This window comes from Scleropages formosus, chromosome 18 (genome assembly GCF_900964775.1).
Source record: "Scleropages formosus chromosome 18, fSclFor1.1, whole genome shotgun sequence".
In the NCBI taxonomy this organism is placed as follows: Eukaryota; Metazoa; Chordata; class Actinopteri; order Osteoglossiformes; family Osteoglossidae; genus Scleropages; species Scleropages formosus.
The window spans coordinates 4,827,218-4,853,759 of record NC_041823.1 but is presented as its reverse complement, the minus strand read 5'-3'; the positions used below and the strand labels follow the sequence as shown (position 1 = coordinate 4,853,759).

Sequence of the window (26,542 nt, the reverse complement as noted above, 5' to 3'; positions counted from 1 at the left end):
GGTGGGATTTAAACTTGCAACCTCTAAATCCACAGGAAATGGCACTAATCACCACGCTACGTGCCGCCCCATATTTTCGTGCTGCCGGAAGTCTTTTGTACAGCAGCCCTTTTGCTCTATAAAGAGTAGTGAGTCCTTGGTGACCGACCAGTACCGATATACCTCATTTCACTGCCTTTCTTCTGTCTAAATATGTTCACTTACTGACTTTTCATGTTTTGCTGCTGTAGGTATGAATTGTGTATTTTGCTTCTGCAACCAAAGGCAGTTTTCTTTTGGGGTTCACAAAATTCTTCAGTCATTCATTCGTTCATTCATTCATTCCTTTGATACATCAAATAAAAACAAGAAGTGGAAAAGATGTAATAATTTGTTAATTTGCTGCAAAACATCTGTAATTGTTGTTATTGATGATGACTGGTTACCGACAATAAATGAATGTTGATGAATAAATGACGCAGCCAAACGGGTGACTCCTCATCACACTCCTGAATGTCCAGGGTCTGATGACACAAGCTGACCAACAACACCCTGAAGACGAAGTCTGGGGGAGCAGAAGAACATGCTGCCCATCATCTGCAACACCTCCCCTTAGGGGAGCATGCGGCACAGCGGTTAAAGCCACCCGGGTTCACATCTCTGCTCCTGCTGTAGTACCCTTGATCGAGTTACTTACTCTGAATAGATACAGCAACACGATGGCGTATCTGTAAAAGATTAAATTGTTGTAAGTAGCCTACTGTACGAAGTAAACGTTGTAACTCTTCTCGGCAGATACAACAGTAGTTAAAAATAATAACGTCAGTGGCCTAACATGTGAGTTGCAGCTTCACAAGCCATCCAGAGCCTTTTTCACTGATGTGATTCATTTGGTATTGTTCCCTCACAAAAGCTTCGAGTGACACTGTTGAGACCGATAATAGTTTCAGAATTATGCAACGCGACAGCCGGAGCGGAGCTTTTTCATATGCTTTGCTGCGAGATCAAAAAGATCCCTGGGTACAATGAAAACGGGACTTTTCTCGTGCGATGCTGCGTGTGTCTCGCTACAGAGAAACTCCCACGTGCCGTCACAAATCGGAGGCTGTGTTGCCGTTGCGGATGCTGAACAAAGCCTTTCTGCGCTGCTCGGCAGATCGAAACCCAACACTTACAAAAAGCACACACACGGCAAGCAAGCGCCAGGCTCCTGCCCCTGGGGCCCAATCCCACCTTTGAATGACAACTTAACATGGTACAAATAGAGTATTAAGACTTCTGTGATTTTCTTTTGACCTCTCACCACCTTGGTAGCGCAGGGGGTTGAGGGTGCGCCACCAACTCCCCAGAGGCCAATCAGCTCGCTTGCCCAAGGAGGGCGGAGCCACGGTCTCTTAGCGGGGCTGCCAATTAAAAGTCTGCGTTCGCACAGGAGCCAGGGCACCACACCCATCAGAGGGAGCTGAGAATGATGCAAGACGATGCTCGAACCCCTCAGGAAGAGGGCGTCACCTGTCACTTGGGAGTGTAATATAATTAGGGGCAGCCGAACCCAAGCTGTCAATCACTGGTGCAGAGCCACAGGTGGGATAGAAATCATAATAAAGTTTATTTTCTGCATGAAGAAAGAATTTTTTTGGCATTATCACCAAGCCAAGGACAACATACAACGACCACCTCATGTTCAGCGTCACCGTTCCTACAGCATCTCACCTTACGCACTCTGTGCGTCACATCTACCAAACACTGCATATTTTATGTTTGATGGAAAACGAAAGCAAATGATCCATAAAAGGCTGATACAGCAACAGCTGAAATATTTAAAGAAAAAAAATTCCTGGATTTTTCCAGAAAAGTCCTTGTTTAATGCATAAACGCATGAACCACCAGTCTGACCTCAGAAGCTGATAATGTACATTTAATGTAATTTACCTTGAATGAAAAGCAGCCACCAGCACAGACTGCTCTTCCTCGGCAGGGAAACTTTTTGTTTTGTTAAATATATCAATTCTCTTCCTTTTTCTACTCGAATGCAGGAAACGGAATGTAAACATTATTGATATTGTCCTTATTTAGATTAGTCCCCGAAGGCCTGATGTCACTAACGCAGTATTCCTCCCATTGCAGCTGTTCAAGACATAAAGGTGTAAAGCGTGGCTCTATGGGGATGAACCTGAACCCCCAGAAGGAAGCGGGTAGAGGTCAGAGGTTAGAATCACAATTGTGGCTCACACTGGGGAACTTGACATCTATACAACTTCACTGAACGTCTTTAGCTTCCCCAGGAAAATCGAGGCTGGGCCGCAATTCCAAAGAATTGGCACGAGTAAAAGAGCTAAAAAATGCATAAATAAATCATAGACACCTTGTGTACAGTTCTGGACTTATGAGCATGGTCAGAATGAGAACATGTGGAGTTCATCAGAATGCATCAGTCGTGAGTTTGTGCATCGATTAGAAAGGAGCTGAAGGGCGAGATTTCAAAGCGCTCCCTCAACCTGGGCACCAGCTCTCCACCATGCGCCACTACACAGGAGGCATCAGGGACTGGGCTGGGGGGGGGGCTGCGCTGAGAAGTGACACCGCGGTGCCGTGACACAGTCCCATTATGTCCCAAATGAGAAGGCGCAGAGAGCCGTATCCGCACAAGGGAACCATAGCCGTCAACAGCCCGGGCCCCCTCTGCCGCCTAATGGGGCTAAAACTGTGATCTAATTAAATGTCCAATTAGTCTGCAACGAGCCATTTGCCCGGCAGCTAAGGCGCAGCTGATGGAAAATAATCTGACGGAAAAACAAACAAGAAATCAATGTTTGGGAGGGGAAGGAGGCAGCAGATAGAGCTCGCCGAGCTCAGCCAGGCAGCACTTTAGTGCCGGCAAGCTGGTGGGCCGCGTTGCTTCGCCAGAGCGCCATTAACAGAGGGTTGTCCGTCTTCAGCAACCTGCAGTTCTCCATCTTCATTTCCATCAACAATAAATATGAGTATGTTAACCCTGGGGGGGGGGGGCAGTTTGACATGTGCCCTATTAACTAAAGATCTCACTTTGTGAAACAAAGTCATTCCACTCTAATTATTGCTCTTGTTTATTGACATTTTATTATTATTACTACTCTTTATTCATTTAGCTGACACTTTTCGCCAAAGCAATATCCAATGTTGGATTTGTACACCATGGTACTTACAACAATTTACTCATCTACGTATTTGTTCAGGGTAAGTATCTCAGAGGTGCTACAGCAGGAGCAAGGTTTTTAAGCTGACTGGAAAGCAGCTGCTTTAACCCCTACACGTCCCACTGTCCCATTTTAAACCAACTGACTTTTAAATTTCACATTATATACTTTATATAGAGGCAGCTGGTAGCGTAGTGGTTAGAGCTACTGCCTTTAGACCCAAAGGTTGCAGGTCTGAATCTGACTTCCAGCTATAGTACCCTGGAGCAAGGTATTTACCTAAAATTGCTCCAGAAAAATTTCCCTGCTGTATCAATGAGTAAATAATTGTAAGTAGATTAACATTGTAAGTGGCTCTGGAGAAAAGCATCAGGTAAATGTTGCATCCTGGGTTATCACTCTACTCAGGAGAGCATATCAGAGAAAATTGCATATCATGGAGCTCAGACTTTGTCTTTCTGCATGCTGTGTGTCTGCGGGGGTCAGGACAGGGCCAGGACTGGGGGTGTGTGTCAACTGTGACAGCAAGCCGCAGCCCAGTGTGAGACATCCGCCTTGCCATACATCTTCAACCTGCCAGGATGCGACAGGCCAGTGCCCCGACAGACGGGACTGGGTGGATTATCCACAAAAACCCAAGATGCCCACAAAGACACAAACGCAAACACAGACCACTCTTACCCGTGAGTCACTGCATTAAGAGAAAGAAGAAACCTAACAGGTCAAAAGAGACAACAGGAAGTTTAGGAGTGAATATTCTGATGAAGGACGCAAACTTCTACCGCACCCCTGAGTCAGAAAAATACCTGAATTCCACAAGTAAAATACCTGGTTTTATAAAAGGGCTGAACTTTAAGTTGGTTTGATAAAAACCTTGGTTAAACTGAATAATGAAACATTAGAGTTCATAATTATACAGAATTACAGGAATGAAGAGCAAATATGATTTTTTCCCCACAGATCACATCATTTGCTCATTAGACATGATGATGTCATATGAAGAGCAAAAAGTTGTATACGTGTATTCATAAAGTATATGTTGGAATAAACCAACGTTCCTATGCGAGGGTAATATACTGTCAGTTCTGAAGATGATAAGTTGATTGTTTTACAAGTGTTGCTCTGATAATATTACAAAAGGGGCAGCTGACAGCACAGCAGCTACAGCTGTTCATGTGCCGTAACTTCATGATCATCCCCAGATAAGCCTTTACACAGCCGCTACTCCTGCATTGTATTGTGAATGTTTGTGTGACTTATATATATAAAAAAAAAAATTGTAGGAAGCTGATCAGGATTCATCTATCCTGCATTTTATGCACCTACTCGAGCGATGAACATCAGTGCATCAAGTGGAAAGAAAACTAGGTTTACTTAAGAGTCACATGTCTGCAGCCATGTCTCTTTCGCCTAATGTAATGCACAAAGTGTATTTTCGCTGAGATGTAGCTCGCTTTGGAAAAAAGCATCTGCTAAATGAATAAATGTAAATGTTTTTGGAGCCAAAGAGTGCAGGTTCAGACTTCACATACTGCTGTCATACCCTAAACTGAATTTACCCTAAACCGCTCCAGTAAAATTACCTAGCTCATTAATGGGTGCAGTTCTTACCATAGCTGTTCTTGCAGGCAACTTGAGAAGGTGCCGTCAAACTCAGTCCATCGTCAAAGGGGCTGACAGGACAATGGAACACCCAGTGAACGAGGCCTTTGCTGTTGCGTCAGGGGAGGACAGGGGATATGAGATCAGGAGAAGAGACAGTGTACTTGAAGTGAGTACACATAGTGTACAGTGTACGGGACACAGTGTACTTCTGCTCACCAGGCTTTTATAACTTGGTTTTCCTGAAAACACACTGTCCAAATCCCACCAACTTCACACTGATTTATGACGGATATGAGGAGCCCGGAGACTTTGGCATTCCTTTTTGGCGATATGCAAACCCGGTGATTGGATTATTTGCCTTTTTTCATCCTGGCTGAGACAGACAGGCCTCTTATTCCCCGACTCTCGCCGATCCAACGCCCCGTTTGGGGTTCTTAATGCCGCAGGTGAGCTCTGGACTGGACCTTCAAGAGAGGAACATGTCTATGAATATCAACAGGCAAAATAATAACCATCTGTCTTTATATAAACAGTCACTGTCCCTTTGTGATGATGTCAGAAATAGCTGTAAAGTGACTTAAAAATCTTTTTTTTGTTAAATAAAATACCCAAGGGGGGTGGGCAGCCACTGGCACTTGAACTCCTGGAGGATTATTTTCTCGTTTGCCTTTCAATTGGGATTTTTTTTTCCCCTTTTTCTCTATAGCCAGTTGGCTTACTTACATTACATGGTTATTGTAGTAATGTAATGTACAGCCAACTATTTTTTTTGTATTAAGTCTCTGGTCCTTTCTTCAGCTCCCTGTGTCACTGTTTGAGAAAAGCTGTCGACAAAAACAAACTGAACTGAATATATAGTAATTATCTGTCTTAATAAAAGAGTAAATAGACTTTAAATAGTCATTGTCTACATAAATAATCAATAACAGGCTTTGTATAATGTTACATAGTCATTAACTTCCTCTATACAAAAAGTAACCACATAAAAAAAATGTGCGAGACTCAATGTCTAAGTTTGTCTAAAGAAATTCCTCAATTCATACCCTGAATTTAAATTAGTGTACATGAAAAACATCCAAAAACCTAGATGTAAAGAAATAATTTGTAGAATGGGTGAAAAAATGCTGTTTCTACAGGTAATATCATGCTGAATGCGAGCACTAAGTCACCAGTCTAGGTGTGGAAGATGAGTTTACATTTTATTAAATATGTCAGCTGTACGTGTCTGAGGTATTTTCACTTCACTTATGATGTTATGTTGTGTCAGTAAAACTCCGCGTTTACCACAGTCACAACTACTATTTTGTCAAACTTTTGGATCATTTCATTAAAATGCCTAACAAAAATGGTTAGCGGTAACAAGACTTAGCGGTGCGAATGAGAAATTTGGCGGTAAAAACCATTTAATATGTAACAAATGTACTTGCTTGACTCGTTGTTAGCTTGGTAGCTAACGGCATCTAACCCACCTCACTCACTCTCACTGTCCACGGGGGGGAAAGTTTGCAGATCCATGCCATGGCTACTCAGAACTGACCATCCACATGTATTTTTTTTTTTAATATAACACAACCTTCTCGCTGTTCGTTCAGCACAGAAAAGCACAAAACAGAACCGAGAGCTATGAAGTTAATAGTTCAGTACCATTTTAAGCGGGACCACGGACACATCTGGATCCCGATTTTTTTTTTTTTCTTTTTTTTGAGAGAACTCCTCATCCCAGCATCCTCTGCGGTAGGTCACAGGCTGATACTTTCTTGGGATTTGAAGTACATATGCACAAAGAAAAAAACCGAAGCGACAAAATTATAAACTACATTTCCCATCACGTCCTTCAGTCTATAAAGGAACTTCCGTTCAACTACAGCGCTTCCAATCGGAGCTTCCTGTCTGTTTCCTGCAGTGGCAGAGTGGAGGTGTTACCGATAGAGAGCGAGAGACCGACACAGGAAGATTAAACAACAACGTAACCTCAAACACAAATTCGCTGTACAATGAAATTAACCGCAGTCATACCCTCTCCCGAAATCCACTACTTCACGATACTGCTGGTAAGTCTCGATACTGAAGTTCTTCGGTCTCCTCGGCGTTTGTTTTCGGTTTAATTTCTGACGGCTAGCCGCTAGCCGCTAATGAATGGTAGACACCGTGCTGGTGTCTGAACGAAGGCAAACACTACAGACTCAAATTCTCAAAGTTGCCATGTCTTCCCCTTTTTATAGCTTTCCTTTTGCCTACATTCCACTGTAATTTGATCCCAAGTTAGAGGGACGTGATACCGGCGGTGTGAAGTTAGTAATCGGTGTCTGTGTGTGCAGTAAAACTAAAACCACCATGCCATGGCATCATCAGCCTGTGTCAGCCAGGCCAGGCAGGGGTACCGACGATGTGCAGCAGCAGCGGTTGCTAAGCTGATACATCTGAATTAAATTGTTAAAGTTTCTACCACTGAGTGTGTAAGAATCTGCTGTCTCCGCGCACATAACTTTTATCACATAATTAATAAAAATAATGGCTCGATAACCTTCGAATCTCTCACGTGTGGCCTTGTGAATATAATGACTTGGGCTGGTACCCTGCGGGCTGTGTAGGGTCGAGTCCCACATCCCACCCTTGCTGTCCCCCTGGCTACGGTACTTTCCCTGAATTACTCCAGTAAAAAATACCCTACTGCTCTATAAATAGGTCAGATACTAGTCGCTTAGGATAAGAGCCTCAGCTAAGCAGCCGATTAATAATATTGGAGAAAATGACTTTAGATCGCAGAGTAGTGTTCTAAGTGAGACCACTTGGCCCCTCGGCTCCACTTTGATCGAAGCATCTGATTGGTTGGTTCCTCTGTTGTGGCTCATTCTTATTGGCTGGAAACCCGGAAGTGATGGCGGGGCTTTGCCGCAGGAGGCCGCAGGCTGGGAGCTCAGCTGGCTGTGAACTCTGTAGACTGTTTATAAATCCCCTGAAGGCGTCAGTCTTAATATGTACAGGATGTGACTCTTTCTCTAAATATGTGCTCTTCCTTTGACAGCTATGCACTGTACAGGTGATAATTGAGCACTTCTGCTAATGGGCACCCCCCCCAGCTGTCAGTCATGTCACGTGTGTGGAGTGTCTGAACCTGCTGCTGCTCTTTGCTAGGAATATGTGCTTAGAGTTAATCTCTTTCTATATTGTTGTTAGAATTATGTATGTATGTTTTCCATCAGCAGTGCTGAAGTGAAGGGAGACCTTTTTCCATGTCCTCATTAGCAGGGTGAATCCTGGAGCCCTGGTCCATGTGGATCTTTGGAGAAACATAAGTGGAATATATCGCAAACGTAAGAATGATCGTAGTCAGAGTTTAATAATCTGGGGAGTTATAGCTCCGGAAAGACTTGACTTTCCCTGCCTGCACTTGACCCCATAAAATAAGTTTTGTCAGTTTGTCTGTTTTGTGCAACAGTTTGAAAATTTGTGCCTCAATGTATTGTATTATTCTTTAACTGCCACCTTTATGCACGGTGATGTCAAATGTTGGGTTAAAACGAAGTAAAAGTGTTCACAATAGGATGATGTCTGACGGTCTAAGCTGAAATAAGTTGTGGCAAGATCTAGTTAGGATACAATACACACATTGACTGAAACCGCTTGTTCCGAGCGGGGTCGTGGTGAACCGGAGCCTAACCCGGCAACACAGGGTGTAAGGCTGCAGGGGGAGGGGATGCACCCAGGATGGGATGCCAGTCTGCTGCAAGGTACTCTAAGCGGAACTCGAATCCCAGACCCACCAGAGAGTAGGCACAGGCCAAACCCGCTGCGCCACCGCGCCTCCCTGTTCAGGATACAATAATTTTAAAATAAGATGGCATGATGTTAATATGATGAATGGGAAGGGGTGTTTATCCTGGTGTCGTCATGATTACTACGACGGTTTTACTGAACTCTTATAACAGTCATTAATTTTTATAGCAGGGGAGAGCCTGCAACAATGAAGACTTTTTTTAAAGTATATTTAACCTTGTTAAGACTTGTCATGGTCATTTTACAGATTGTTTCAATTGTTACATAAATTTAGATTCAAGATCCTCAAACCAGGGGTAGAGAGAGTCTGCCTTTGATCTGTTGAGAATTAAGGGCAGATTATCCTGTGGAAGTGTGTTGTCTGGATGCTGCACAGTGATAGGAGGAGAAGGGCACAGACATCGCATTATGCAGGTATAATGCCAACACTGGTACCATATGACAGCGTGGATCCTGGCACAACAGGTGTGTGTGTGTGTGTGTGTGTGTGCGCGCGCACACCCTAGTGACAGTGCTGGTTTGTCTGTGTGTGGGTGAGTGTCTTTGTTTTACCTCTTAATGGAAGCATTCCTTGCACTGTCCCGAAGATGTACACAAAGCTTCTTTGCCCTGAGGGATATTTCCCAGCATGCAGTGGACACCTTTTACCGTGAAATAGTGGAAAACGCGATGTTTTCTTCTCAGGGACAAGCCTGGCGGGTCAGCAGTTATTCAGCGGTGTAAGACTATCTCTGAGCTGAGAACTTTGACATCTAGGAGTTTGGGAATTCAGCTGTGCCATGGCAGCAGGTATCAGCGTATCAGCTGTGGCACCATGATATCCCAGATGGCAGCGATACAAAGAAAGGATTGAACGTTAAAGTCGGGAAAGCAGGGAGTGGAGGGCAACCTTTGTTGCGAACTTGAAGTTGTTTGGATCCGGTTAGGGCATGAACTAAACCTGGCTGCAGCTCCGTTTTCTGACTTAAATGATTTTGATCGCTGTCCAATACTCATGGAGTATCTATAATCCGCATTGTCCGTTTCCGTTTGAGAACGGCTCACGTTCATTGCTGCGTTGCGGATGCTGTCGGATCCAACCTGTGTTGCTATAAATATGGAGTGTGCTAATTTTTTAATTCCCCCCCACCAATGTGTTCACAAGGGTTTCCTCTCTCAGACCAGAGGCATATTTCAGGTACATTGGTGGTTCTAAGTGGCCCCTAGTGTGTGTGTGTGTGTGTGTGTGTGTGTGTGAGAGAGAGATTCAGCATGTTTGGAGTGACTGTTCATCCGAGATGCACCCCTGCCTAACCTATGCTTCTAGAATAGCCTTCAGACCTCTATTTATCCTTCACTGGACATGCTGTTAATAATAAGAATATTATGTCACGCTGCTATATTTGTAAACTGGAAGAAGTGTAAAATCTGCTGTTTTCAATAGCAAAACCGTTTTTTGTCCACCTGCATTCTGATGTCTCTCAAGATGCATTAAGTTTTAACCATTTTATTTACACAATTGCCGATGCCTTGTTTGATTTACAAGGCCTGCATCCAACAAGTATGTGAATCTAAAGAAATATGTTAAACCCACTGGATGAGGACACAAGTATTTCTTACTGATTCTTGTAGCCACTGGTTGTTCACATTGACAGTGTAGTTGCTACCTTGGGACAGCTGGTAGCGTAGTGGTTAGACCTACTGCCTTTGGATCTAAAGGTTGCATGTTCGATCCTCACCTCTGGCTGTAATACCCTTGAGCAGTTGTGCCAGGAAAATTACCCAGCTGTATAAATGGGTGAGTGATCATAACCTTGTATTAATTGTAACCTTAACATTGTAAGTCGCTTTGGGGGGGGGGAAGCATCAGCTAAATGAACAAATGTAAAACGTAATAAATGTAGTTAATTGGCCTTGATTGATCTGCTCATGGATTGAACAGGCAGTGCAAGTTGTGTTAAGCTGAAAGCATTAGCTGAGGTTTCACTGTTCGCTTATCGCTTTGTCATTTCGGGAAGCGGCTGTTAATTTTTTCCATTCCTTTTGGCTTTATAAAATGCAGAAACGGAATGCCTGGCTTCGGTAATTTGTGATTATAGTGGATACCTTCATTATTCTTTGGCTTTGACCTGTTCCATAATTTACATGAATAAATGCTTTTTACAACTCATTCTAAATTGTTCCTTGTAACATTTAAGAAACGTATCCCTGCATTTCTGGGATAGGCTCCGTACCACCGTGACTCTGTATTGGACAGGCATTTATCGATGATGGATGGAACTAAGGTCGGGTTGGTAGGCGGACAAGATTCCCATGTTTACCTTGCTGTACAGTGTGTAAAATATATTCATAAGTTCTAGATTTTTGGAGTGGTTTTGACTCCTGATCTTGAAGGTAAAAAAAAAAGAGAAGGGCAGTTCCCACATTTAGATGGCTTACTGGAACCTTCTGCAATTGGTCTCCTGGGGTGTTAGCCAAGGGTTCCTCGATGTATAATTACTACAGGAAGCCTTAGCTGAGCTAAATGTGTGTTCACATTCATTAACTGCAGATCTGAAAAACGTCAGAAAAATGTCGCCGAGGTCTAAGTGAAACCCAAACGAAGCGACATTAGGCTTCGACCATAGCAACTCGGCAGCTCCTGCGGCAGGTTGAGCTTCCTGTATTTTTTTGGGTCTGCTCTACACTATGAGCCATTGGGAACCGAAGCCAAATTCCCCATATGTGCGCGCATGCTGGGTCAAATAAACGTGATTCTGATCTTGCTTTCAGCGATAGCCTTGTTCCCTTCGTGCCTGTGCTACGTTTGCATCACATTGTGTTAACATTTGGTGACGTGTCTGACTTTTCAAGTTTTCTCAGACCAGTTAGACCACTACCATATGCAAAGTGCCATTGGGCTGAGTCAGCAGTTAGGGGTACAGGCGGCAGATCGTGAGTTTCCAGAATGTCCACTTTTCTGTTTGGGTAAATGTTCCTGTCGCCCACTTTTCAGGTGGGCTGCGGGTACCGGCTGGTGTTGAGTCTGCCGTCAAACATTAACGCCGGGGGCACGGTAACGGTGTCTGTGTGCCACGACGGTCGAGCCTTTCACTTCGGTACATTTTATGGTGTGTGTTTTGGTACAACTACAGACGGTGTCACCCTAGGGCGTTTGTTTAGATTCTGAGCAGCTGATCAAACATCCTGGAGGGAGCAGATCTCTGGCACAGGCAGGTCCTCCATCGGAAAGTGCACACGTCCTGAACGTAATGGTGGCGTTTATCGCCAGGGAATTTCCACCGTGAGCTCGCAGCCGCTGCCAGCTGGACTCTGGATTTAAGTGTTTCTTCGAGCTGTAATTTCCAGTGTAATTGTCAATGTTGTAGTGCAGTAGGGTTGTTTTGCTGTGGCCACAGTAAGCAAGAGCTGTGTTTCGCGTGTCAGTGGAAGGGGTGCGGGGGCCTGGTTCGTAGATCGGGGTCACATGCGGTCGGACGCTGGAATTGCTTGTGCCGGGGAGCCCAGGATCACGTGAACGCCATTTTAGTTTGGATTCAGGAAGCAGCACTGGAGTCCCAGACTGCAGCGTTTGGGCTGGTTGTAGGTTCTGCCATTGGGCACTGAACCGCACCCACCCACTGCTTGTCTCTCCGCTCCTTGATTGGGTACTGAACTGCATCCACCCGCTGCGGGTCTCCCCTTCCGGCTGGTCCTCGTGTTGCGGGTCTTCGAGCGGCTCCTGCTGAGCGGCTCCTGCGGAGGCTCCGCCGCGGGATGCCTTTTCGCCCCGCTGTGGCCGTGCCTCTCGCCGTCCCGGGTTATTTTCAGCTACGCTCTGCCTCTGCAACGGCAAGACGGGGGCCTGTGGGGCAAGGCGGACTGCAGTGCATTGTGGGTAGAAAAATAAACAAGGCACCAGCATATGATGACATTACATTAATGTGTTTGTATCTTGCTGTTGCCATAAAAATTAATCTTTCGGTGTGTTTTCAGATGATATTGTCCTGGAACATATTCCTGCTCCCGTTCTTATGCTTTTTGATGTGAACAGTGGCCATCCTCCTGGCCAGTTCCTCGTCCGTTTTGCTCAGATGGGACACGCTTGGTTTCACTGAGATTCATTTATGGTATTTATTCATGCAGGTGACACTGTTTTCAAGGTGACTCAGTGTCAGGCTTGTACACAATGACAAGCAATGATTTAGCCATTTATACAGCGGGGTCATTTTTACTGTATCAGTGCAATACCTTCGTCGATGGTACTGCAGCAGGAGTATAATGCTGGTCCTTCAAGTGCGACATAGTGGCTCTAACCACAATGCCACCTGCTGCTCCAAATAGAGGCAGCAGATTTCCTGTTCAATCATCAAACCCCTTTGTACAACCCTGAAAGGCTTCCTGTGTTCAGGTGTGTCTCGACAGTCACTCTCCCATATACACACGCACGCGCGCACCCCTTGAGCAGCGTCCTAATGAGAACTCCGGCAGAGTTGGAGCAGCTGTTTACCTGCCTCCCTTGAGTCCTCCCACTTTGGAAAAACAGACCCACTGAGAACATCCCCACTCTCCAGCGTGGAGCTGCTCGTTCTGAACTGGGCCACTTCTCCCGACAGCCAAGAGGAGTCCGATCAGGGGTTGGTCACCGAAAAAAACAGTGGTATTTGTACACAGGTAAATAAAAATCACTTTCTTTTTTTGATGAGAAATATGAGCCTTTCCCCTGCAGTCCTGCTGCGGCAAGGTGGCGGAGAGAGGTGTGTCGACATGTATGTCCAGAGCCAGCGTGCAGGAGAGCTGGTTCTCCATGTGCCTAAGGGCCATAGTCCTGGAAGTGTGATTTTGAGTCCAGTTATATACAGTGCCCGTCCCTTTGAAGAGCATTTGCTCTGAGGGCCTACTGTGACGTAGGACAGCAGCATCCCTGTCTGGGTGGGTGGATGTGTGACGCTCGTACATCTTCTCAACCATGGCCTAAACGCATAGCGTCTCTGAACTCCTTGCAGGATCCCCAAAATGCGTGTTTATCGCATAGGGCGGATCAGCTGAAGGAAGCACAGCTGAGTCCTGCTGGATGGTAAAACACGGTGCCTCTACTCTGCAGCCATCACTGCCCATTGATATTTATAATGAAATATGAAATGCAAATGAGTACTAGGTTTGAGTGTTTGGTTTGAGTCCTGGAAGGAATTTTCTTTAGCGCCCTTGATCAAGGTGCTTACCCTGAATTGAATAGTGCGCTGTACATATGGATGGTGTTTCAGGTGTGCATCAAAGAACTTTGTGGCTTCACGTTATTAGGGCGTTCTCCTCCGGTGTCGACGATGCCGTTCCAGTCGGCCACGTGGGTTTCAGCACTGAGCTTTTAATATGCTTTTTGGCAGGTTGATGTTTCGGGTCCCGTGGTTTGCTCAGCCAGCTGGAGCTTCAGGTCACATGATCTGTCTCCTCGGCACGCGCCGCTGAGAGGTGTTCACAGTTCACACCTCTGTTTTTACCCTGCAGCAGATCCAACAGCCTTCCAGTGTTTTCCACAGGATCAACAAGACCTCCGACTTCTGTTATTTACATCACACCCTCGGGCATCTTGTTCCCTTCGCACCTTCATCCGGCACCGTTGCTGTTCAAGCATGTAGCACTAGTGCCTTCCAGCTCCTGGGCTCTAGGTTCGAATCTGGCTCAGCCTGTGTGGAGTTTGCGTGTTCTTCCTATGTGCTCCGGTTTCCTCCCACACTCCTGAGATGTTTGTGAATTGATGACTATAAACAGCCTGTGAGTGAGTGTCCTGTAGCTCTGTTGTATAAATGGGCCAGTGATTGTCGATACTATAGTATCGTTCAGCTTTGTAGATCAGCCTGGGCAAAAGTGTCGGCTGAATACCAGTTAATAAAAATGAGGTTAGAAATGGATGAGATGTTTAAATAATGGAGGTAATTATGCACAAGGAAGTCCTTGCTTCCAATGTGAGACATGATTAATTGAACTGGCCTGCAGCCCAGGCTGTTTGAAACCGCCACGCTCGAAAGGCGGGCAAACCGAGTCTAGAAGTAGAAGCGGTGAGTGTGAAGAGCACAGTGTTCGGCTCAGGTGTTCATCTGCGGTTTCCTCCAGGTGAGGAACACGAGGAGGACATCGCGTCCGTGTTTCCGTTAATTCTCCGTCGCCGGGGGAAGGTGTTCGAACGGAGCACGTTGAGATCAATCTGCCATTAGTCGCCCGTGCTGGACCGGCACGGATGCCTAGAGAATGTCGAAATTAATATTTAAAGGGAAAGAAATGAGTCCAATTGACTGTCCGTTGACTCTGGGGTGTTTCCACCTCCCATGTTTTGTTTCTTACACGTGTGGTCTTTGAGCTCCGTAGCTGCAGGCTACTTGTTGTCAGTCAGGCTGGGAACTGGGACAGGCCCTGGAGCACCATTGACCTGCACTGGACAACTCTTTATTGATGATAAATGAACCAGTGGATGTTTTTCTTAATTTTTTTTATAGGTTTATATTCAAGTTTTATTGGTTTGTGTGCCGACGTCTTCCGGCCTTGCTTTGCTGCGCCAGTGTGCTTTAAGTCTTTATATTTTTTCGTAGATGAGCGTCGTTGAGGAGGTGTAGTGTGGTCTCCGCTCAGCTGGGTTCTACCGTTTCTCCCCTCTCTCGTACGAGGCCTGTCCCGCAGCCACGGGCCGCGTTTCTCCTCCGAGACGGCGAGCTTTAGACGCGCCTTGATTGACAGTCAGCCGTGGGGTGCGCAGTAGGTCCCCTCAGCCCCCCCCCACTGAGATCAACAGTCTCAAAGGCCTCTCAAGGCACAAGTAGAATTACAAACCCAGATCTACAAAACATCTTGCCTACAGCATAGGTGCTAGTAATGCCTCTGCTGTGTCGCTGGCCTGGGAGTTACTACAGTTCGGGTTTTTGTACCACGTCTGCCTGCTGTCCGCCAGCACTCTTACTAGCGTCATAACATCTACATGGCCACTGTCTACCCAAATAGCTAATGGCCTCTGAGTTTTTTGTCAAAGGGCCGTGATCCCCCTCGTACCTCCGGCTCAGCCTTTCTAAGGAAAGAGGGTAGTATGTGTTTGGGTGTCCAGCAGCAACTGAGATTTTTGGCTACCAAACTTTTCGCTTGTCATTCCCTTCAAGCTATTTTTTTTTATTTAAAACTGCTCGCAGGAGGAAAAAGTGGTGCTGAAAAGAACATGTAAGACTATAGATCTAGAAACGAAAGTGAACATAATAGTGCGGCTTGAAGGTTTAATGCTGTAGTTATTTTGTATCAGAATGTGAATATTAAATTAGTGAAAAATATAACAAAGCCCTGTTACGCAATGTACCTTTCATACATGTTTATCCACAAATTTATACACCCTTGTGGTTCCTATAATAAAGAATAAGGTGACTTACTACTAAAAACGAAGTCGACTTACGACGAGGTCGTTGGAACAGAACCTTTTCGTAAGTAGAGGACCAACTGCACTGCAGCACTCGCTTCCTGGCACAGCTCTGAGTGGGGCAGCTAGTAGCATAGTGGTAAGAGCTGCTGCCTTTGGACCCAAAGGTTGCAGATTCAAATCCCATCTCTAGGTGTAGTACCCTTGAGCAAGGTACTTACCCTAAATTACTCCAGTAAAATTACCCAGCTGTATAAATGGGTAAATATTTGTAGGCGTCTTAACATTGTAAGTCAAAAGTATCAGCTAAATGAATAAATGTAAATTAATTTCCTGATAGAGTTCTGTGACTGTCTTGGATATGACCTCCTCTTCTTTGTCTCTGCAGTTTACAGGACTGTACACTCCGGTAAGAAGTGAAATCACTACTCTCGATGCGGGAAACATCGACGATATCTTAAGTACGTATCGAGTTCCTCGGACCAGAGTGCATGCTGATGTGCAGCTGCACTGCGGTGTCACAGATTTTATTTTTTTATTTTTTTATAGAGCGCTTTAACACAGGCATACAGCAAGAAAAATCTATACAAAAAGAAGAGTCACTCATGTTTTTGTCTTTTACCTTTCAGACAACGCAGGAGTTGCTTTAGTGAATTTTTATGCAGACTGGTAAGTACATCCATTTCACCTGTATGCTAATGAACCAAAGTCAAAAGCTCACACTTTGCTGGCCAACCAGAACGCATTTCACTTTGAGGCTCCCAGAATCCCCTGGAGGAGCATGTTTCGGATGCTTTCGAGGCTGGTGGTTTACAGCAAAAATAACTTTCTTCTCTTCTAGATTATTGCCTTTGTCACTGAAGTTCAGGAAATGGCACAGGAAACAGCTCTAAACGTTTAATTTGCATGAAATCGGGTGTTATCCTGTGCTGCGTGTAGTTCAGTGTGTGTGTATAACCCCGTATGACCCCACGCCCAGGTGCCGCTTCAGTCAGATGCTACATCCCATCTTCGAGGAGGCATCCAATGTGGTTCGGGAGGAGTTCCCAGACACCAAGCAGGTGGTGTTTGCCCGTGTGGATTGTGACCAGCACTGTGAGTTTGCGCACGGTTGAGCCTCTTTCTCTCTCTCTTACACACGCACACAGAGAGCTCCAGACATGGGCTGCAGGCAGACTCAGCCTTTGAGATAAAGAAAATTAAACAGAATTATTGACGATCTGCAAAGCGTTTGATGACTAATGACAAAACTGCATTCCCTTCTGAAGTCCCAAGCAGTTTAAAGACACCCAGCGGGGAAGGAGGTGCAGACGGGGAGGGGGGTCGGGGGTTGCCGAGTGCAGCGCCTTAAAAACCTGCCGTAATGAGAAAAGAAATTACTTTAGAGAATGTTTAACTCTCCGTCAGGGGCTGTCTTTCATCCTTGTGATGCCCGAGCACCACCCTGTCTGTTAGACAGCAGAGTAGTTCTCATTGGAGGACACTTGAGTCTACATGACCTTGGACCCAGCTGAGCTTTGGCCATGTCAGGGTTCCGTTTAGACTTCCCCACCTCGTCTGTCTCCGTTGACCTGCTGTAGCTGCTCATATAAAGTTCCCTCAGTGCTACAGAGTCCCTCCCTCTATTTAAGAAGGGTCTCAGACTCCTCTGTTAGAGCCACTTCTCTCCCCATCTCCTGACAGCTACATAAATGCATCCAATACCATCTGCTATGATTATCTATGTATTTGCTATTTGAATGTCCTTCTATAGTAGCTGCTTGTAGGATATGAACCAGCAACATGGTGGTGTCAGATAAGTTGTGCATCAGTAGTCCTGTGTGTTTTTCTAAAGCTTTGTTGTTCAAAGCATTTCTCTTTACCCTAAGTATTATGTCGCTTTCGAGCAAGCATCTGCTAAATGAAGAAATATAGCGTATTTCCCATTACCCTTTTAATAGTTCCTGAAGCACACCTGACTCAGATGTTTCCTTCATCCCTCCCCTCGTCCTGTAGCTGACATCGCCCAGCGCTACCGCATCAGCAAGTACCCCACCCTGAAGCTCTTCCGCAATGGCATGATGATGAAGAGGGAGTACCGGGGTCAAAGGTCAGTGTCAGCCATTGCGGACTTCATCCGACAACAGAAGGTGGACCCTGTGAAGGAACTGCAGAGCCTGGAGGAGATCACCGCCATCGACGTGAGGAGCATTAATTAGACTAATTACACTGACTCTTTTCAGTTAATAGAAAATGATGTCGTATTTAGCAACCGACTGAAATGCAGGGAAAATGCCATTCTCAAAGGCACACTGGGAATCTTTCAATCGCAAGATTGCTAAATGCAGCTTGCCACTTATCACTGTTAGTTTACATTAATTTCCTTATTCCGACTGACTTCCTTGTTGGGTTAGAGGGTGTTAAAAGGTCCAAAGACAGGCAAATGCCAAGCACAGTATCAGCTGTGTTGTATAGTGTGATTTATGTGATAATGTGACAGTGAAGGTGCTCCTGGAAAGCAAGAGAAATCAGATCCAGGGGAACAGAATCTGTTTGAGCACTGAGGTACAAAGCAGGGGTTGTCTTGGCCTCTGTGAAGTCTTATAACACTCTCCTTGTCTGTTGTGCACACATGCTCCCTGACCACCCACAGATACAAGTATATTGAAAAGCTGAAAGAGAGGCTACTTAAAGTGAAGCAGGGAGTTGTTACATTATTGATTTCCCCCCCCCCCCAGCCAGGGCTTTTAGCTACTGATACGCATTCTCCCCTATGTTCCGATGAATCTACTTGAACTCTTTACCTTGAGGAAGGATCCAAGAGCCATTTCGCTCTTGCCTTTTAAATGTGTTGAGTTTCCTAGCTATAAGATACCCTGCAGTCACTGTACACTGACCTCCAATTTGCCTCTACCATACAGCGGAGTAAAAGAACCATTATTGGGTACTTTGAGAACAAAGACTCTGAGAATTATGGCACATTCCAGAAGGTGGCAAACATCCTCCGAGACGACTGTGTCTTCTTGGCAGCCTTTGGGTAAGTGTCTCCAGCTTAGCCAGAAGCACTGATCTCCAAGAGATCGGGATAGACATCCTCGTCGCAACAGGACTGTCATCTGACCTGCTCTCATCTTCATGTTCCCAGGGAGGTATCCAAGCCAGAACGCTTCAGCGGAGACCATGTGATCTACAAGCCCATAGGGGTGTGTGTGCCAGCTCTGTGCGCCTCATCTTCCACAACCCGTTTCAGGCCTCTAACACTTTCTCCTACTGTTCATTGACTAGTGTTCACCTGAAAGACCATATGGGTTCAGGGTCACCTCATAACTGGCAGCCACTGCTGAATGCTCTCAGTCCAACCCAGGATGCAAGTAGAAAATATGCTGCAGACCCAATATAACACAGGACCTCTTATAATGGTCAAGACTCCCCCCCCCCCCCCAAGCTGTTTCAACTGTTGAATCTGAGAGCATAGACAGGAATTCATGTTCTTTTGAAACTAATTACACTGGTTCCTTGACTTATGACCACATTGAAACCAGAGGTCTGTTTGTATTTGTTTGTAAATCCAAAATCCCTTTTTGGACCATTAAGTCAGTTAATGAAAGCATAATACAGATGTTCTTTGACTTATTCATTCACTCTTAGTTTTTGTAAAAACTTAATATAAAGCTTTAATGAATAAAAAAAAAATTAAAACTATTTTAAAATTACTGGAAATTTAAAAAAAAAAAAAAAAAAAACCTTATCCACAACTTCTTAGTCGGTCTCAACAATTGACTTGTTCCATCCCATAAGTGTCTGGTGCTCATCAGCTTCTTGCCCCTTTCATTTTCTACACAATAAATAAGCCAGTGGTATCAACTCATTTGTTGGGTAGGTTCTGTATAAGTCTTGGATAAAGCTGTAATATGAAAAACTATGATGTAAAACTAATGGTTTTAGCTTAATGTTTTTAACATGTTTCATTAAAATATCTGGGCATAAAAATACCTTTTCTTCTAATTGTTGTGCTCGAGGCACCAGGCTCACGTACGCCATACCCATAGGCCCTTTGACTGAAGGAGGTACGAAGGGTTGGCTTGGGTTTTTCCAAGGAGGGGTGTGTAGAGCCTTATGTTTATGCTCCATTCAACTGAGCAAAGCAGCGAGCAGGAAAGATCTCCACACTCCATTCCTCAGATTCAAGGATTTACAGTCTTTGTGTATAAAACATTTCAGCTTAGTTTGCAGAAGCTGTTGTTTCTCATGACTTTAAACCTTCACCTCACTCACTGTTCTGTCTTTGTTGTCTCTTCTCCCATGTGTCCAGCTGAGGCTAAACATGTGCTGCCTGTTTTCTCTTTATTCACCTCTGTTTCAGGAGAGTGTTCCTGACATGGTCTACCTGGGCTCGCTCATGAACTTCGACCTGACCTACGCCTGGGCTCAGGACAAGTGCGTGCCGCTGGTGCGCGAGATCACCTTCGAGAACGGCGAGGTGCGTGCAGGGGAAGGGAAGCGGGGGGCTGCATCTGAGCAGCACCCTTAGGCTATTCCAAGAGCACCGATCGACCACGTCTCACCACAAACTGGTAGCTGCAATCAAGTGGAGGGTGACGGCGGTATCAGGTTGCCTGGCTCCTGCTGTAGCCCAGAGGTGCCGTGCAGTGGCAGGATGTTGCACGCATCACCATAGTGAGCGATTCAAATCTAGTTTCTCCGTCCGGTTGGCAGACCCTCCAGGAACAGAGAAGCTGTTTAAGTTTGCGCTTCGAACCCCCCACCAGTCCTGAGTGCAGGACCTGGAAAACAGACCAAATCTGAACAAATGCTTAGTGAATGCTTGCTGGAGGTTGTCCTCTCTCCCTCGCGCGCACACATACCCCAACTGTGGTACACACAATGCATTTCTACCACAAGAGGTGACCTGAAAACCTCATTCACCAACGCTTGTGTCCAGGGTCACCTTACAACATTGCTTAGCAACCACCAAGCCAGGCACCGACCTGCTCCATGCTTTCTGCCCCCAAATCAGTCCTCAGTAGACTTCTTCAAAGCTCCAAAAAAGTTAAAAATAACACGTGCTGCTTTTCAGCAAGGGGGGGTCAGTTGCATAGTTGCCTTCTTTGTTCCATTGAGTGTATTTTGCTTATCCGTTCATAATTCACTACATTCCTAATACATGTTGTAATTGCAGCATAGCTGCACATTAATAGCTTTGACGCATGTAGCATCTTTGTCTGTAATCGTATTTGGGCACAGGGACCGTCTGCATAATCAGGTTAAAAACACAGTAAATCGTGCAGGAGGGTCATGCGCGGGGGTCCTCTACTTTTATGCGTATTGGCTGTGGAGGTGGTCTGGCATTGAGAGTCCTCATCCACGTGGGACAGCAACCATTGAGCAACATTCCCAAAACAAGCCACTCGCACTGTAATTCCATACGAAAAATACTGTAGTGTTTCTAAAAATATTTCATTTAGGATTATGGGCAGTATAAACAAATGCAAACGGTTTAATTGTTTGTTTGAATTTGGGCTCAGGAATTTGCATTGCTTCCTCCTGCCAGGATCTCTTCTGTTGTGATTTATTGTTGTGGGATTTTCTTCCTCCTTTCTCAAAACTACAAATTCTTCCTTTCCAGTTTGGCTCATACTTGCTCCAGTGAAACTTCACCATTGACCTGGTTTCTATATATTATATTGCAGCCAACTGCCTGTCAGATGATTGGTATTCAAAGGGCTTCACTGTTGGCTTCATGAGTGCCGTGTTTTGACAGTCTCAGTATTTATGGCAGTGTAAATGTTTATAAGGCGATCCCAGCACGCGTCAACATTAACCACTTGTTTTGCAGAGGAGACCAGTAGAAAGGCCAGTGGGTTTCTGCAAGCATTGTGGGATTTTGATGACCTGTGGCTTCTGTGTTCCCAGGAACTCACTGAGGAGGGAATCCCGTTCCTCATCCTCTTCCACATGAAGGATGACCATGAGAGTCTAGAGAAGTTCCAGCAGGAGGTGGCACGGCAGCTGATCAGCGAGAAAGGTTCGTTTTATCGAACAGGAGGGGTTTAGGTTGCAGTGGGTGTGGCCTTTGGGGGGGGGGGGACAAGGTGCCAAGGGGTATTGTCTTAAAGGGGAAGGGTTTAGGCAGTGAGGAGCACTGCCTAAATGGAGGGGTGGAGATTAGGCTTTGAGGGGTGTTGTCTTACTGCAGGGGAGTGATTTGGGCGATAAAGTGCGTCCTCCAAATTGAAGGGAGGGTCATGTGACTAAGGATTTTGGTACCGTGGGTAGGTGTAAATTGTATATGTGGGGTCTGGTTGTCATCTCATCAGGTTAGCTTCTGTGGGGGGGAAAAAAAAGTTCCTCCTCTTCCTGTCCTACCCAGGCTCCATTAACTTCCTTCATGCTGACTGCGACAAGTTCCGACACCCCTTGCTACACATCCAGAAGACCCCTGCCGACTGCCCCGTCATAGCCATAGATAGCTTCCGCCACATGTATGTCTTCCCAGAGTTCAGCGACTTAACGTAAGTACTGCCCACTGAACTTCTCCTGTTTGTCTGTTAAAAAAAAAATCTTTTTAATTAAAAGTTCTGAGGGGGTTTTTGTTCCGGTGCCTGATGGGGGGGCGGTGCTCAGCTCAGCTTTCCTCTTACTGGGGGGGCAGGGTGTAATCATGGCTCAACAACTGCCACCTGAGGGGTACCCCTGCCCTGAGAACCTGGTGATTAAACCCCAATTATTACGAGTGCCGCAAACCAGGACCTGTCATCAGACGGGTCGCACAACCTCAGGGCTCCCCTCAGAAACAACGGATTCAATTAATTTGGTCCCACCATCGTGCTAAAGACCCAACTTCAGGTGGAAGGAAACGAGGGATGAAATGTGTGAGGGCAGATTATTCATTTTTTTTTAATCAGTTACTCATTTTATACAAATGACTGCTCTGTGTGCAGTCGGTGGTTCCCTTACAATTTAACATCTCTGCCATGGACTGACACAACCCAGTAAAGGGAGCTAGTTATGGTTCAGCCCCAGCACATACAGTGCTTTGGAAACGTATTTGCATTTAGTTGCAGTCATTGCAGCGAAAGGTGGTGCAACAAGTTACTGACTGCAAATGGGAAGTTTTTTTCACAGCTGTAGTTGTACATTTTATCTTCTGCATCAACAAAATAAATTAGAAACATCGATGTCGCTTTCTCAAACACCATTCATATGCTACTAGAGCTGAAAAAAGTTCTGATCGAATTTAAAATCAGAAATTAATATCAAAGGGAAGCAAATACTTTTTCACAGTGCTGTACATTACCGGCAGCCTGTACCATTAGGTTTTATATTTATGCATTTTTGGCATTATAGTGTATTAAGAAGGAATGTGACAGTTTTGAGGGAGACACCAGCAGAATTAAAAAAAAAAAAAAAAAAAAAATCATGAATCTTCGGCATTGTCATTTTTCACTGAAAGGACTAAGCATTTCTCACTGACACAGCTGGGCACGTGCAATTCATCGTAATCAAATTCAGGCTCACAAAGCCTCAGCTGCCGAAGTCTCCATTGCACACGATTTGTTCGTGTCCTGCAGCCTTGAGCTCTGGTTCCCAATTGTCTCAATGAGGAAACTCAAAGTGATAGCATCTGCTTGTCCCCTTCCTGCTTATTGCACAGATGGGTCTAATTTAATTTTAAAAAATATATTCAATGCATTTTTATTCTCCATTAGATATATTTATATTCCAACTTTAATGATGCTTCTTGTGAAGATATGAAGTTGTTTATCACTGTAGTTTAAGGTTTAAAATGTTCCATGTCTCTTACACTTTGGACTCAGGAGTGTGTTTTCAGTTGGCTGTGACATTAAACAATGGATTCAGTTAAATTTGTTCCACCAGTGTACTAACAACTCCTTTGGCTGCCTGTTCAAGAGCCTGGTTGTGGCCTACAAAGGGTTAAAGGATCAGTACCGCAATACTGACAATGACTTGATCGCTCTCTACACCCCACAACAGCACTGATTCTTCACCTGTGGTCACTTGGTGGTCCCACTCACAAGAGTCTGAAATCAAAAGTCTGTAGGTTCCCAGTTTTGTGCCTGATGCGGTGGAATGAGCTCCCTCAGAGCTGCTGAATCCCTCCCACGTTCAAGAAGGGTCTCAAAACCTCTTTTCGGAGCCGCATCTTTCCTGATCTGGTGATAACTTCATACATGAGTTCAGCACCATCTGCTATGATTATCCGCATATGTAAAAGTCTGTCGTGCACCTTTGTTTACTGAGTTGTACACTACTTTTTACAGTATATTGTTTTAGAAAAGTGTCTAATGTAAATGTGACCTTTGCACCAGCTGCTACAACACACAAGTAAATGCAGGGCATCCATTTATACAGATGCTGCTGACTTCTTTAATTGCGGTCATTATAGGATCGCCGGTTCAATGGCAGTAATGGGTGTTTTAAAGTTCTCGGCAAGACGAGCAAAACCCGGAAAGATCACAGCGGAACCAGGCGACCGATGGCTCTTGGCAGCATTGCTGTCAGTCGGTGTTCAAAAGAGTGGGGGTCCAAACAAAAATAGGGCAAAGATGAATAAATTGTACTGATGAATATTTAAACACGGGCTTGGAGGCGGCCGGGACAAACATTGACCTGTATTGACCGGCACGGCATCAATGAAGAAATTCTTTGCGTGTTTTTTCCTCCCCGGAGGCCGAGAGTCCTGTCACATCGACCGAACCAGAGGCGTCCGTTTGGAGGACGCGCACCGAGTCGCCTAACGGTCGGCTGACTGCGTTCACAGAGCACTCTGATCGTCACGTGTGTCCCGAATGTACTTTTCTGCCCACTGCTGCCTGTCGGCTTTGTTTTGGGACATTGCAGAGGAGCAAAAGGGATGGCGAATGGCGCGGCAATGCCCCGTACGGACTTGGTCTCGGTTCGACCAGTCGCACGCGAGCTTTCTGTCGGCCCCAAAGACTGTTGGCGAAATGGGCCACCTCGCCAGCTTGCTCCTCCCCCAGGGCTTCTCTTTGCGGTGATTACACACCCGTCTGACAGACGATAGATAAAATGGATCGGGAGACGCTGGTCTCTGACAGCGCGGTGTGTCTGAGCGGGCGACGTGAGGAGGCTGAAGTCTAAATTGATTGTTTCCTTTTCGTGTTCATCTGCCGGGCGCAAGCAATTACTGCTGGTCCTGTGGACCGCGCCTCGGAGCGGTGTCTCTTGGCATGTCCTACATGGCCTGTGTGCTGAGGGTCCCTGTCCCACACCGCATGTGTCTGTGTTTTCATTTTTTATTCCCCCCTGGAACTGACCATGTGTGTTCTCCACAGGATTCCCGGTAAGCTCCGCCAGTTTGTGCTGGACCTGCACTCTGGGAAGCTACACAGAGAGTTCCACCACGGTCCAGACCCCACTGACTCCACCCCAGGACAGGTGAGTTTGGAAGGTCTCGCCATGGATCTGTTGGTTTCTTTCAACCCCCCTATGCTGCCATAACTACACCCACTTTTTTTTGTTCTTTAATGCACTGCTTCCCCACATCCAGTACAAAATGTTAACTTTGGATGTTCAGTCTGAGGAAAGCATCTTAGAGGGTTCTGTCTCAAAGAACTCGGATAGGTTGTGGTCACAGTTCAGTATAGTCCAGAACTAACACTACAGCTGGTAGTGTAGTGGTTAAAGCTACTGCCACCGGACCTAAAGGTCACAGATTTGATTCCCGCCCAAGGTGCTTGCCCTAAATTGCTCCAGTAAAATTACCCAACTGTATAAATGGGTAAATAATAGTAGGTATATTACCAGGGTAAGTTCTTTTGGAGAAAAGAATCAAATGAATACTGAGAGCTGTGAACCTCACACCTTTTAACAGGCACTTTGTTTGTTTGAGGCTTTTTCTCAGAGACCATGTGGGGGGGATACATCCAGAGCAACGGTTCTTTTTCCTTGCAGGAAGAGAACAGAGAAGTGCAGAGCAGCCCCCCTGAGAGCTCCTTCCAGAAACTGGCCCCTAGCGAAACCCGCTACACCCTCCTCAGGCACAGAGATGAGCTGTAGCGCCCCCTGCTGTTGGACGTACAGAGGGACGGAGGTTGGGGGGGTCAGCGCCACGGTTGGCAAAACCGCCAGTTGTCTTTCAGAAGGAAAAGGGGGTCTCTGACCACACGACGGCACCGGGAATAACCTATATTTTCATAACTCTTATGTGTACAATCTTTATTTTGGATAAAGAGGAAGAAAAACAATGAAACGGCTTCAAGGGAGGGATGGCGACGAGGACAAAAACATTTTTACTTTTATTTTTGGAGCTTGTAAATATGTTTGTGCTGAGTGGGTCAGTTTCTATGCGATCCTTGTCTAAATTAAATGCCAGTTTTTTTTTTTTTTTTTTTTTTTCTTTTTTTAACCCCCCGCACACCCCTTTTGTTTTTTTTTTTTTTTTTTTTTTTTTGTTTTTTTGTAAAATACAATGGAGAGACAAGTCTATTAGTCCTCTTAAGAACAAAGCCACCAAAAAGGTCTTTGGCATTTTGTGTCAAGCTGTCGCGCAGTTAGTCTGCTGGTGCCGAGTCATGGATTTGCGGTTAAGGAACCAACACACTGGCTCCTTCTCCACACCGACAGCCTGAACTTCTATTCTGTATTTATACATTCAAACAGTTCCTTCCCAAAGAAGCACGGTGTAGCATCGAGT

General features: G+C 45.5%; 2 protein-coding genes across 6 annotated transcripts in view; one reads left to right on the top strand and one right to left on the bottom strand.

Annotated features, from left to right (window-relative positions):
- invs (inversin) overlaps positions 1 to 6,473 on the bottom strand; it is a 29,947-nt gene extending 23,474 nt beyond the window's left edge. For 4 of the 5 annotated variants that reach the window (XM_029259830.1, XM_018762974.2, XM_029259832.1 and 1 more), the window contains exons 1-3: positions 6,230 to 6,457; positions 4,977 to 5,224; positions 4,767 to 4,867 (exon numbers count right to left, since the gene is read on the bottom strand). In XM_029259830.1, coding sequence (XP_029115663.1) covers positions 4,767 to 4,769 — 3 coding nt within the window. In that variant the 5' untranslated portion in view covers positions 4,770 to 4,867; positions 4,977 to 5,224; positions 6,230 to 6,457. Of the gene's footprint in view, positions 1 to 4,766; positions 4,868 to 4,976; positions 5,225 to 6,229 lie in introns of all 5 variants that reach the window. The other variant, XM_029259831.1, reaches the window with a different exon arrangement.
- Positions 6,474 to 6,633: 160 nt separating this feature from the next.
- On the top strand, positions 6,634 to 26,254 carry erp44 (endoplasmic reticulum protein 44). Its single transcript, XM_018763068.2, has 12 exons — positions 6,634 to 6,811; positions 16,274 to 16,346; positions 16,515 to 16,554; positions 16,865 to 16,980; positions 17,881 to 18,065; positions 18,786 to 18,901; positions 19,010 to 19,067; positions 20,228 to 20,344; positions 21,778 to 21,889; positions 22,235 to 22,376; positions 25,182 to 25,284; positions 25,801 to 26,254. The coding sequence occupies exons 1-12, from the start codon at positions 6,755 to 6,757 to the stop codon at positions 25,903 to 25,905; spliced, it is 1,224 nt and encodes a 407-aa protein (XP_018618584.1). The 5' UTR covers positions 6,634 to 6,754; the 3' UTR covers positions 25,906 to 26,254.
- The last annotated feature ends 288 nt before the right edge of the window (positions 26,255 to 26,542 follow it).